Below are 14,481 nucleotides of genomic sequence, written 5' to 3' on the forward strand. Positions count from 1 at the left end.
AGTTCATTGTATGTAGAATATTATCACACAAATATGAATGAAGACTTAAAAACATTCAGTTAAATTGAAATTTTAGAAAAATATGCAGTCAACTCACAGACGCTGTTTACTGTTACTGCATGGAGTGAAAGAGTAAAAGTGCGTTTAGAAAAAGAAAAATGTAAGATTTGATAATATCAGCTTCTTGACAGGTAACAGATTATCTGGAAGGAAAACGGTTTCTATGAATTTAGGAAAGCTGCACCTTTTTCATGCAGAACGACAGTTCTGCATGAAAAGGTGCAACAAAAACCTCACTTGGTTTCTGTAAACTAAGTGAGGATACACGTGATGACTAAAGTATTTTGAAAATTACGGTTTTAGTGGAACAATATTTCTCCTAAGAGGAAACTTGAAAGAATTAAGTTATTTAATAGATAACAATAATACCTGATGCTTTTAAGCTACATTAAAAAAACAAAACAAAGACTGCATTAAAGAAAATATTACTTTTTGGTGAGTATTATCCGATGCGTTCTGTTAATAGCATGCACTCATCCCAATCAATAATCCTTGTTAAGAAAAAAGAAACAATTTATATTAATAGTTTGGAGAAATTTGTTTTTAGTTATATTTAGTAAAAATTATATTTTTTTAGTATTTAAATGTATTTAATATAGTATTTAGTATTTAAATTGATTTTTATTTAGTATAAATTAAACTGAATATAATATATTTGTTTTTAAGATCCCGCACACATTTTTATAGTATAATCAGTATAAGGCACTACTGTATAATGGAACATCGATGAGGCTAGGGATCTTGGAGTGTTAATAGATAGCAAGCTGAAGTTCAGGGGCCATGGAGCAAAGATTACAAATATAGTTCGAAAATATAATTGCAATGCTGAAACGATCGTTTACATGTAAAGATAAGGATGTCATTTTGCCTCTTTACAAGGCCTTGATAAGACCTCACTAGGACTATTGTGCGCATGTCTGGTTTCCTGGTTTCCGTTGTGATTCTGATATATTGGAGAGAGTGCAAAGGAGACTGCTAAAAATGATATCAGGGCGGATTATGAAGAGAGATTGAAAATTTGTAGACTATAGATACTAGCAAACAAGAGAAAGAGGGGTGATATGATTGAGACTTACAAACTTCTGAAAAGGTCATACAGGATTTCAATTGATGGAATTTTTTTTTTTTAAAGTATTGTTTCAGGGCTTTCATTTGGAAAGCCGATTTTGATATTTCATTTTGCTCTGTTTGACTGTCAGAGTTTTCTTAGTTGCGTACGGTGAGTAAGAATCAATTCCCTGCATGAAAGGGAGTTTGTTGCTTGGTGGTCATGGTTTGTTTTTAAAGATGTATCTTCTAGTTTTTTGTTTTTAAAGTAGATTTGAAATTTTCCTCTAGCTGGTTGACAATGTCTGTACTTGTGCTGGGTGATTTACTCGTATTTTAGATGTATTATTGTTGTTTTTCTGTTTCTTACTTCCTGTAAATGATTTGAACTTGATTCGGTATTTCTCACTGTGTCATTCCTTGTTTAAATGTGGTAATCGATGCTACAATATAAAAATCATTAAATCTGGAAGAAATTACACTCCAGTGCATCCAAACATCAATAAAATAAATAAAACTAAAAACTTCAATTACAGCCTTAAAGAATATTTAATTCTACATGTAGAAAATTCTTTAAATCCTCAAGAAACCAATGAGAATCTGAAATAGCTAATCCATTTGCAAAAAAATGCAAAATCCAAGAATGATCTTTGTTAATCCAAAACATTGTTTTGGATTAACAAAGATCATTCTTGGATTAACAAAGTTTTGGATTAACAAAGATCAATGCAGTCTAATTGAATATTAAAACAAATAAACAAAAATGTACGTATGAACAAAATTACGTAATCCTCGCCTCGAAAATAACACGAGGACAACGCATCCCCTCAAAATCCAAACTATATCCCAAAAAACACAGCACTCGATAAAATGATAATCCAACTATTCTTCCCACCAGACAATAACTTTATACGCATAGAATTCTACACCACCATCCCACAAAATAGAAGCACTTAAGGGAATTTCCACGAGGCTTAGAGATACAAAAACATCCCCGCTCCATACAAATGACTGGGAAGACGCCCAGTGGACAACAACACGTACTTCTCTCATCCTGCTCCCATAAACCACACCGATACTTCTCGACCATGACCGGCTCGTGCCCGAGGAGAACGAACACATTCCACTCTCTTCCTATCCCCACCCCTTCCTAAACACGTCTGCCAGATATCAGCTATCCCCCTTGGCACACCCTAATGCTGGTCATAAATTCGGCTTGGAGTGGCTCACATCGTCTAACGTCAAAGCAACAGTGTTTTCGACAACAGGTCTTGAATAAACAATTTAGTATGGAGCCCGTGAAGTGCATTTGGATGAACAAGGAAATATGCTTACTTCTACCAGAAAAGATCTGGGGTGGATTCTCGTCATGACAAAGGGAAAATTTTATATGGATCTTTTGATTGAACATGATTTTGTCTCTAATGGAAGTAGGACTTCCTTCTCCTTGAAACTGGCATTTCCAAACCCCGCAACAATGAGCAACAGATCGTGTCGTGTTGTAGAGCGGCCTCGTACGATGAGTCCTGTTTCGATGGAGGTGTTAAGCCATAATTATGTAGAAAGGCATTGATTAAGTATTGCTTTATGATAGAAATACTTTCCAAGTTTACGAAATCATACTAACAGAGTACTGGTGATCTGATTCCTAAAACCAATTCATTTGTGCTTTACAACTTCAATTCTGAAGAAATTTCTCACGTCATCAACCCTCTCTTTTGTGGGGCCCATGCAAATTTCTTAAGTCAAATCTGGGAATTCTGTCATCTGAAATGAACCTATAAATAAAACTCTTTTCTAAATGATACCCACCTGAGAAAGGTTTTCAATCTAAAATACATTAATACGATATATATGAGTTAAGAGATTTTTATGTTTATTTTTAATATTTTTTTGTTATTTATGTAATTTAGAAATCATTTTCTAGAGAGCAAACATGAAACTTTTTCAAGCCACTTCTGACACCCAATAAGAGTGAGGCAGTTCTCTTAGTCTGGCATCTCCCACCTTAACACACAGCCATTCACAGTTAATGATAATTTGAAACCGCAGCTGGTTGCCTGGAGACCGGATATATTAACCACTCACCCAAACCAGTCCAGAATGATTACTCAAGAACCAGTGATGGAACAATGATTACTTAAGCAAGTAGTCATTGTTTCCATCTATAAAAAGAGTAAATATCCTAAATTACAACAATTACAGATTAATCAATAGAGAATATACTGTATTACCTTCCTGCTGATTGGAGACCACCCATAGGTTTACAAATCAGCCTTTCATGAGTGCAAGTTACATAAAAAAAATCACCGCATTATTTGTCTTGGATACAATGTCAGACATAGTAATTAATAACAAAGTGATCATGTACAAAAAGTACACAGATTTCTGAAGAAGAATTGCTTTGCCTTCACAAACAAAACGTGTGTATCACGTTCCTTATTTATACTACTTTATAAAGTACTACAATTACTTCATTTTTCGACATGCCACTCCTAGGATAAGTACCTACATTGATGTGTCTACCAAAATAGATTGCATATGCTTCTTTAAAAGAGACTTACTTTATATTTGATTGGCTGAACATACTCTTAAAATTGAAAGCGTTGCCACTTTCTTCATATCTCTCTACTGCCACACATTCATTACATCAGACCCATTTTATTATTTTTATGGATGACCCTTTTGACTTCATATTTGAGATATTGCTATGTATCCTAATGTCGTGATTCCAACCAACTGCAATAAACACATCTGAAATGCCTAAATCAAAATTCCTGTTAAAAAGGACCTGCCTCTCATCTCCTACCGGAATAAAGAAAAATTGCCTCTAACTTATCTGACAGTGCATGGCATTAAAAAAATAATACTTCAGCTCATTTTACAGCATTAACCTTTCGACTACTGAGACTCTCATTACAAGGGTTGACCAATGAAATACCAAAACATTTAACTTCATGGCAAACTAACTTGTAAGTCTGCTATTCATGCGGTATACAACACACCAACAGAGTATCAGTAGAGCACAGTGTTTTGGTAGCACCTAACTTGTGCACCATAAAGTTAGCAAGAGCGCCACATCCTCATATCGTGGTTCACGGTTTCCACAGCAGATCTATTCCGACATCACGATGATAAACTGAATGAAAGACGGTCAATCCAAAGCGAGTACGCGGACAATCGACTCCTACTTGTGGGATTTCCGAGGCTGTTTGGGCGTGCAAAACCCACTTCCTCCTCACTCTGCCATCTACAATTCGAAACGTGAACTGGATTCTTGCATCTCTTTCTCCTTCAACCAAGTGCAGAGGGGTGTCTAAGTAGTAACCGATGTTTTCCCGAGACAGCTTCTCTAACAAATCCGTTTCTGTTGTTTTTCCCCCCCTCGTCACTTGACAAGTCACAGAAAACTTTCCGTTCTGCAGCATTCGCTCGTACAAGAAGTGCTCTTCGTTAAAGTCCAGCTGGAGTCCGACTACGAACAGATATCCCTCCGTCACGTTAATGCTCACTACAATCACTCTTTCGGAATCATCGTCTTCGTCGTACATGCAGTCAGCCACGGCCATTTGGTTTCTTTGCAGAGTCAAAGCGTAGAACGGCCTGTATTTCCTGGGTCTCTCTATCGTGCAGAATCCTGCGGCAGCCACGTTGCATTCTCTGTACAGAACGGGCCTCATTTCTTGCATCGTATACAATTCGCTCATGGCGACACTGAATAGCTCCTCAGTGGACATAGCTAGGAATCGAATGTGCGGCAAAAGCGGATTCAGCGCATTTCGCAGCGTTTCCCCGTCCCTATTGAGGCACCGCTGCACCGCCCACTCGTGAATGCACTGGAACAAGTTGAATTCCGAGGAAATGTTGAGAGTGTCCCTCTTCACGATGAACTCCAATGTTTTCGGTTCCGCTTGCAAGAAATCTGGAGTACGGATGACCATCTCCGTGTTCTTGTCAATTTCTACGTGGCACTTGTAGAGGATGTCCTTCAGGGCGAACTTCTTTGCATCTTGTAACACACTGCACACGTTCTCTGACGACACTACACACGCCCGTTTGATGAATTCGATGCACTGATGTTCCAGCTCGGTTAAATCGTATCTTCGCGCACAGGCAAGGGTATCTACAGCCTCTCCTATCGAAGTAAAGTCCACCAAATCTGTATACAAATATCTATAGAGCAAGGGAAAAAAAGGTAACATTAAAACTGATATTACGTAATAATAATATAAGGAAGCAAAGCCTCCTTTCAATTCCAGAACAAGTGCAAATCAATCAAATTAGGAATAAAACATATTTTCACTTCATTTCATTTATACATTCCCATAAACACATTTCGTTTCTATTCAAAATGCATCTCTTTCACTGTCCGGAATTAATCGCATTTTCGACGTACGTTTTAAGACATGAATATGAAGAGAGTAAAAATCAGGATCAAAATAATAACATTCCAAACAAAATCTGTTATTCGTACATCCTTTCGAATTCCATTTTATTCAATAGTCGTTAAGTTAGAGTCGTGTTTTGGTCGTTTGATGATGAAGAATTGCGAGGTTCCACGAAAATTCATATAAAACTGTGCATTGAAAGACAGTTAACCGAACAGGTAATTCATCGAAAGACAAATCATTGAAAACGCACTTCATGAAAAAGCAATAAATCGAACAACACTTTTGTGAACAAGATTAACTGAAAACCAATTCCTCGAATGGAAAAAAAAATGCAGGATAGCCCCGTAACACCAAGGTAGCGACAAGACCGATGTGTCTAACTATCGACTTATTAGTATCCCTGGAGTAATTGTAAAGATTTTAGAAAGTTGTTAAGAAAGCAAATGGTTGAGAAAGAAGATACTTTCAAAGGATCAGCTTGGGTTTATTAAAGGAAGGTCACGCTTTAGCAATTTGCACGTGGTTCATGATAATGTTATGAGAGAGATGGATGAAGGGAATCGATACGTTATGATACTGTTGGACTTTGCTAAGGCATTTGATACAATGCGAAATGAAAGGCACATCTGGAGAATATTGGAGTGGAATACAAACTATTGGCTTGCATTAGTGGATGGTTGACGGAAGGGTATATTGGGGTATAAATCTGCGAGATTTAAGGTGATGAGTGATGTACCTTAACAGTCAGTTCTTGGCCCATTGTTGTTCAATGTCTAATTTAAGGATACCGTAAAGACCCTGAAGATGTTCATTTGTTTTTTGATAACACAAAGTTAAGCAAGGTGCCATCGATAGACGGCACTTACTGGAAGATACGAATAGACTGTGGATCCGTGGACAAATTACGACCAGCTCAATGTCAGTAAGTGTAAAGTCTGCACATGAAGTGGTGAGATTTCCAACCGAGCATTAAATTAGAGAGATTATGTTTGGAGAAACTGATGAGGCGAGAGATCTTGGAGGTATGTTGGACAGGAAGCTAAATTTCAAATATCCTGGGTTTAGTGGGGGGGGGATACAAAAGCTTTGTAAAAGGAACAGAGAACAGTTATGAAAATGACAGAGATAATAGAATATACTTTGTGAAGACAAAGAGTGAATTTGTAGACTGCAGATTCTGGTAAATATGAGAAAGATTGTTGATTTTATAAAGATCTACAATCTAAGGGGTTTTTTTTTTTTGACATATCGAAGATAAGCTACTTTTAGCGAGTGGAAGAATTTGCTTATTGAAGCGGTACTGCATGTATCTACATGCAGTACCGCTTCAATAAGCAAATGTGGAGTGAATGAGTTTAAGAGGTATGACCTCAGAATGGCTCTCCACTTTAGTCTTTGACTTCCTGGAGGTCTTTAATAATAATAATTGGATGCTAGTGATTTGTAATGTGTATATTAGTGTTAATGGTTTCTTAACTTTGTTGGTATATTTTCCAGAGTTCGTTTTTTAATGTTCTGTAGTTATCTACATGTTTTAACTTTCTTGGTAGGTTGTTGAGTTGCGTTGGTATCTGATGTGATCTCACAAATGAACCGTATGAGTTGTTGAAGGGTGTGGGGATGTAGAGAGTTGTTGTAGGTCGTGTTATACGATATGCGTCTCTGTTGTTTCGATAGATGATGTTGAAGTAATTCCATGTTAATATCATGTAGTGTTTCAGGTTTTTAATGCTCAGAATTCTGTGTATCGCCATGTGCTTGTCGGATATTGGTTGTTGCGTGTAAGGTGTCCAGATCACTGTTGACACGATTTTCCTGTGTAGTGTTTTTAATTTTGTTAGGTGGCTGTTTGATGTATTTGAATAGACAGTATTCCGTATCTGAGTACGGATTCGCAGATACCCTGATATAGGAGTTTTTTTATGTTGGTGAAATAATGTCTTTAACTTGGAAGAGTTTTGCTGCGATGATCCGGAGTTTGGTGTGTAGGTATTCTATATATTTTGTCCATTTAAGGTGGGAATCTATATAGAGACCGAGGTATTTTGCGTGTGTTACAGATTTGATTTCGGAACATTGGCAGGTATTTTTGCTGTTAATGCAGCGGTATGTGTGACAATGTATCGATAGTGATGCGGGGCGTATGATTCTTGGGTTGTGTATTATCAACATCTGTGTTTTGGTGCCGTTGATTAGAATTGCGTTTTGGTGGAATTTTTGTTGTGATTTCGTTTAGGTCTTGTTGTGCTTTGCAAAAAGCTGTGTTAATGTCTGTGTGGATTGCTAGTAGTGCAGTGTCATCTGCGTATTGAAATATTTGACTTCTTATGGATATGTTATGAACATCGTTAATGTATATGTTGAATAGAGTGGGTGATAATATGGCACCTTGAGGTACACCGTGTTTTACTTGTATACTCCGACTGTGACATGTACCTATTTTTGTTACTTTTGTTCTGTTTGAGAGATAGTTCTTGAACCATGTATGCAGTGTTCCTCTTATACCTATTGAGTATAGTTTGGTGAGTAGTATGTCATGTTCAAGTGTATCAAATGCTTTGGTTAAGTCAAGCAGTATAAGGACGGCGTACTTGTTTTTGTCGAAAACTTTGTTTATTGAGTCGGCGATGTTTTCTAATAAAGTAATGGTGCTTTTTGTTTTCTGAAAGCCGTATTGGTTTTGTGATATGATGTTGTACTTCTCTAAATAGTTCTGTAGTCTGGTGTGTGTGTTATTTTTTCTAGAATTTTTGAGATGACTGGTAGTGTAGCTATTGGTCTGTAGTTCTGAGTATCGTTTCTTTTGCCGTATTTGTATATTGGCGTAATTACTGCAGTTTTTAGTTGTTGTGGAATAATGCCTGTGTCGAATATTATGTTCACGCGTTTCAAAAGTATTGGATTTATTTGTTCAAAGTGTGTTATAAGGTCTGTGAGTCTTATTTTGTCTATTCCTGGAGTGACCTTTGGTTTTACTTTTAGGGGTGCTTCTTTCAGTTCCTGTTTTGTTATGGGTGGAAAATACATCGCTTGTTGTTGACTCTGTGTTTGTAGTTTTTTGTTGATCGTTGGTAGTTGGTCTTTTTTTGAGTTGTGTGATGTTGTTTGTGAAAGCATGGTTGAATGAGTCTGCTAGTTCCTCTTGGTTTGTGTCCTGAACGAAGCTTTTTGCAATAAAATCTTGTGCTGAAGTTTTCTTTTTTGGGGTTACTAATTCGTTGAGTGTAGACAACATTAAGCAAACATGTAGACCATGTTTGCTTAATGTTGTCGTTATATTCCATGAATTTTTGGAAGGAGTAGCGTCTTTTTGCCCTACGAATTTTTGTTGTTAGTTGATTTCTTGTGTTTTTGTATAAGGTTTGTAAATGTGTGTTACTGGGTGACTTTTTAAGTTTTTTCCATAGATTTTCTTTTTCAGTAATAGTATTTAGTATGTCGTCATTTATGTATGGATTGTTGTCTGTTTGTCGCCTCGTTTGTGTAGGTTTTCTTGCTTTTTTGTATATTTCTGTGAACGTTAGTTGAAAATTCTCGTATAATGTTACAGGATCGTTTATTTTAAGTAGATAATTCCAGTCTGTATTTTTTGCTTGGTTATCGACAATGCTCTTTGGTATGATCCAGTTTTGTCGACTTTTGTGGTGGTGGGTGGGAGAAGTACGTAACGTAAAAAAACGAAGTTGAGACAAAGTAGTGATCGACAATTTTTACGTTAATTACTGATGATGTATATGTATGGATGGGAGCCCGTATATTGATATGATCAGTGCATGATTGTGTTAGTGAGTAATTGAGTATTTCTTCTCTTGTTGGGGAGTTAATGGTAGGGTTTATGTTGTACTGACTTAGTTTATCAAGATATGTGTTAGTGGTTGAAGAAGCGTGGTCAAGTGTATTTATGTTAATGTCTCCTATTAGGATGAGCCTGTGTGTTGTACGCGGTTCGATTCCGCTTAGCCGTGTTTGTAACTCGTGAAGAAAACTGAGTGGATTATTATCTGGGGATCTGTATATTGTGTTTATTGTGTATTTGATACTATTGTGGCTATTTGTGAGTTCCAAAATTAGTGTTTCCGCATGTTCGAAGTGAGTTTGTTTTTCTGTCACATTGTATTTTTCTTTGATAAATGCCACAATTCCACCTCCTCTTTTGTTAGGTCTACAAAAGTTGTAGGTTTGATAATTATTTATGTTGTATGCGTAAATTTCTGTGTCGTTTATTGCAACTTCGGTCAGTATTAGCGCACCTATGTTTAGCGTGGTAAAATTCAGCTGTGTTATCAATGTAAGCCAGTGTTTTTTTATACTTCTTTTGTTTGTGTGTATGATTGTGAAGTTGGTGTTGGTGGAAATGTTGTCTGACCATTTCTTCAAAGAGTCAAAGACTTTGAAGTTTATGTTGTCTGACTGGATATCTTCGCCTATGTTTGAAATCTCCATTATATAGTTTTTAAATGAGTTCTAATATCTTATTCTTAAGGCTGTAAAGAGTTAGTGTTTCATATTGGTAAGCTGTGTAAGTCGGATTCACTTGTAATTATGTATACTCGAGTGTTTTCACTCTTTCTCAAATATATCTGGAATTCTTTGTCCACAGGAACTTGTAGTTTTTCTCTGTTTTTGTCTTCCTTGCTTGGTATAGAAGATTTTTGAAGTATGGAGTCCAGTGTTCCGTTATATAGATTGGTGCTGGGAGTTTCTTGTCAGTTAGGATCGTTGTTGTCGGCCTTGTTTTCTCGCTTGCTGTAAGAATCGAGTCTCTCAGATTTCTGTTGGTAAAACGAGTTGGTAAAATAATAATAATAATAATAATGACTATATTAAAAATGAAAAAAAATAAAAATAAAACAGGGGGAAAAAAGAAGAAAAAAGAAAAAAAGAAACAGAAGGATTTATTCTAGCAGCCCAAGAACTGGCATTACAAACTAATGCAATGAAAACGAAAATTTTGAACATCAATAATAACAGCAAATGCAGATTATGTGATCAGAAAGATGAGACTGTAGAACATCTAATCAGTTCCTGCAGTAAAATAGCTCAAACTGACTATAAATACCTTCATGGTGGACAAAATAGTTCATTGGCATGTATGCAAAAAATATGGCTTTCCTACTTCTGATAACTGGTGGCAGCATAAAATAGAGACTGTATTGGAAAACTAAACAGCACAAATTCTCTGGAACTTTAGAATACAAACTGATCGGCATTTAGAACACAATAGACCTGACATCACGATTATCGAACATCGAGAGGTTTGGATTATCGATATTGCAGTACCCAGTGCTAACAACATCAACAACAAAGAACTGGAAAAAATTACTAAATATGGAGATCTGGCAATCGAAGTTGGCCGAGTGTGTGGCTTAAACACACCAAAGTCATCGCAATAGTTATCAGTGCACTTGGTGCAACTTCAAAGAAGCTGTCCAACTATTTACAGCAATTAAAAATCAATGAAGTGACCCCATATGGCCTAAAAAAAAAACAGCATTACTTGGAACAGTCCATATTTTACGACGCTACCTGACGGATTATTCTTGGATTCTTGGGTAGAATCTGAATTGTTCTCAATCACCGTTCAAATTTTTTTATATATCTTGTTATGACTGTGCATCAATTATATGAATAATAATAATAATATGTTTTTAAATATAATAAATAAGTAAAATGACTTTTTTATTTTCTAAAAGCACCACCGAATGAACTACAGCAAGTTTATATATTTCAATTAAATCAAACTATTTAAATTTGACAGAACGAATTCCTTTTCACTGATGTATTTGCTGCTTATTTTCTGATTCGTTAGACGTTTATTTGTTTTTCCAGTTGGAATCCAACCACGGTTTAATCATATTCTCTGAAAATTCATCGTAATTAGTTCGTCCAATGGCAATTTTTCAAAAGACAACTTTTGGAAAGAGCAATTCATCGAAAATTCAACGAATAGAAATGTTTTCGTTAAATAAACAGATTTCGTTAAACTTTTTCATCTTTAATAAAAGTGAAATATAGATACCGATTTTTTATTATTAAAATTACCTGACAATTTACTACGACGATTAACAGTAGATAGTCGAGGTGTTTAATATAACTTAGTTTTCCCTGTGCACGTGCTATTTCACAACAAAGTGGGTGATGCTCATCTTGCTGCATTTCCATTTGTTTTGTGAAAAGTATTAACGCAAGCAGAAATAATTCTTTCGATCCGCTGTTTAGGAGTAAATTTCGCTTCTTACAAACGTGTGTATTTATGTGCATTGAAACTATTTAAATCACTTACGCCAACATAATCATGAATCCTCTTTCACTGGCTTCAGCAACGTCAATCAGATCCTGCCGCGGAACTTGCTCGTACAACAGAGATTCGAGACGAGAACTTCCCAGGGCGACCACACACCTGTGGGCGGGGATGAGCGTCCTGTTTGGTCCAATACAGAATGTGACGTCACTGAATCGGTGGTTTCTCACGAGGAACTTCATTTTCTCTGATAACGTCTTCTTGTTTCTCCTCCAGTCTGCCATGACGAGTCCTAATAAACAGAGCTAAGTTAAAAACCGTGACGACTGCTTCAAAATCTAAACATTTTTAATGAAAGACGAATATTGCAACCGCAGTGATTAACAGCGGATCTTCCTGTAAGACTGGACATGCAAAACCATTTCAAACTTTTCGGTTTTAATCCGGGATGCAAGTGGTCTCTTAAAGAAGGAAACATATTGAGGCTGAAATTTGGTGCTATGTAACGGAACAATTTACAAGATTAACTTAAATTTGATGCTACTAGTAAGAAGATACCCTCAGTTTTTAGAGGGCTTCTTATTCCTTCAGACATCGTAAATAAAACATAGAATATTTCATATAAGATAATACATCCTTAGCAACTTTGACAAAATAGATCAAAGTAATTAGTAAAATTAATTAATCAAAATAATCTAATTAGCAAAATGAGTAGTGATCAAAAGAAGAGCTACAAAATGTTATTTACGCAACAAATTAGGAATGACACCTTCGTGTTCCTTCTTAGAAGAGCGAATTAACAGAAATGAGGACCCTGACACAGGAACAAAGAATGCTTGTATGTACCACCTGAACTTCTTCCCTTAATGAAATTTTAGTCCATCCTAAAAAATACTGAAATAAATCGTTTGTGATAACTTCGAAATAGCGTAAGTGACGTAAACAAATTATCCAGCAGGATAAACAAATTTGGTCGTTTTTAATACGAACAGATAATCCATAAATTCTCATTGTCGGCCGTTTTCTGTTAACAAGCAAGGCTACCTTCAGTTTGAATATAAACTGGACATCATCGAGGAGACTGTTTTAAAATACAACCATTGTTAGTATAATTCCAGTTGAGATTATGTAACATCTTGATGTATTTCATTTATGCATTTTTCGGGTGTTTATGAGTTTGTGTCCCCTGTGCGGAAGTGACAATAAACAGATGTAGCTATTGAAAGAGAGAGAGAGAGAGAGAGAGAGATGTGGTTATACCAGGCTTACCTGTATATCTATATGTATTTCACTTCTAAATAAGTGAAAAAGTTCTAACGGTCTGTGATTCAAACATTCCATGGATGTTTGTATTCGGACTATTCAAAATGAGTCGGTCTACTGTCATCCCTAAACCAGAATGCATCGACAAGCTGACAAGGACTTCCTCCCTTAAGTTCTGGTAGACCAGGAAATGAAGTTAGGTAGCTGATGAGTCTGCCATGGAGAATATGAGACACTATCAGGTTTCGTACGATACCTGCGCATATATTCAGTGATACGTGAGACTGACGTCGTAGTTGAACACAAGCGTGTGGATCCTCATCAAACCCAAACACGGAAACTGCGGAAATTGAATATGCTATTGTGAGTAAGGGCCGCCTCATCAATGAAAAAGATATTTATAAAATGGAATTTGAGATGTGTGTAATAACTTTTGGTAGAGATTGATCCTAGGTGGACAGTCTGCTAATATCCTAGACGCGTTGAATGATAGCAATTGAATAGCAACCGCTGGAGTAAGTAAATCAAACGACACTGAGGATAACATTCTCTGCTGAGGCAACTCTTCTTGTGTTCGTACGATGCATTTTTGTTATTCAGCTGGTCGCACTCCTTCCTCCAGTTCCGAAGTACCTCTGTTTTTGTCTTCCCCCTTTTCCTACTAGCGGATGAAATGCTTCCACTCTCTCTCACTCTCTCTCTCTCTCCCTCTCTCTCTCTCCCCCTCTTTACGGTTGGACAGCCTCACATTTTCAAGGCTCCTGATGGATCGTGAAAAACCCTTCAGACAGACAGAAAAAAAACAGAGAAAGAGGGAGAGAGAGAGTGGAAGTATTTCATCCACTAGTAGGAAAGTGGCCAAAGTTTCAGGGGATATACGTGTAACTTCCAGTGAAATGTTATTAGCTTTACCACACGTGAAACACATGCGCGCATGCCCTGAATTAATGTATTTCACTTGCTGTCATGCGATGCTCATGAAATTTTCCCCTTCGGATGAGCATCTTCGAGAGCTCTCTCCGTGGTGTGCGCACCGATTGGCTTCGGCAGCGAATGGGAGGAGCCTACGAGATGGCAAGAGGTGCACTTGAGGATTCAATAATTTCCGCGATATTTCTGTTGGCGGGGGGGGGGATTAGGATCATCGATGGAAGACAGTGTTTATCTCGACAACCTGTCATTTGTGTCCCCCATGTTTACAGGAGCTTTTTCACTTATTCAGAAGTGCCTCTTCACCCCCGCAATATTTATCATCCCCTTTTTATACGCCTTCAATGTGGTTCCAGTCGATTAGAATTCAGTGAGACCTCGAGTCCGCTAAGCAAGAAAATAAAATGTCTTTCATTTGTCATTTGTACTGGCCAGTGTAATTTCTGGAATTGGTGATTCCTATTAAGTGGATAATACTCAGTACATACCCATTGGTTAATGAGTATGCACTGTACATGTGAACATTCCGAGAGTAATTTCCTGTAATTC

At 36.8% G+C, this 14,481-nt stretch overlaps 1 protein-coding gene across 3 annotated transcripts in view; it reads right to left on the minus strand.

The window, feature by feature from the left end:
* Nucleotides 1–14,481, minus strand: part of LOC150095173 (BTB/POZ domain-containing protein 6-like) — a 65,066-nt gene that overhangs the window by 12,099 nt on the left and 38,486 nt on the right. For 2 of the 3 annotated variants that reach the window (XM_090410987.1, XM_090410985.1), the window contains exons 2-3: nucleotides 11,782–12,031; nucleotides 1,638–5,280 (exon numbers count right to left, since the gene is read on the minus strand). In XM_090410987.1, coding sequence (XP_090267113.1) covers nucleotides 4,203–5,280; nucleotides 11,782–12,023 — 1,320 coding nt within the window. In that variant the 5' untranslated portion in view covers nucleotides 12,024–12,031 and the 3' untranslated portion in view covers nucleotides 1,638–4,202. Of the gene's footprint in view, nucleotides 1–1,637; nucleotides 5,281–11,781; nucleotides 12,032–14,481 lie in introns of those variants that run through there. The other variant, XR_016550118.1, reaches the window with a different exon arrangement.

This window comes from Typopeltis vanoorti, chromosome 21 (assembly GCF_054136105.1).
Source record: "Typopeltis vanoorti isolate ZY-2024b chromosome 21, IOZ_Tvanoo_1.0, whole genome shotgun sequence".
In the NCBI taxonomy this organism is placed as follows: Eukaryota; Metazoa; Arthropoda; class Arachnida; order Uropygi; family Thelyphonidae; genus Typopeltis; species Typopeltis vanoorti.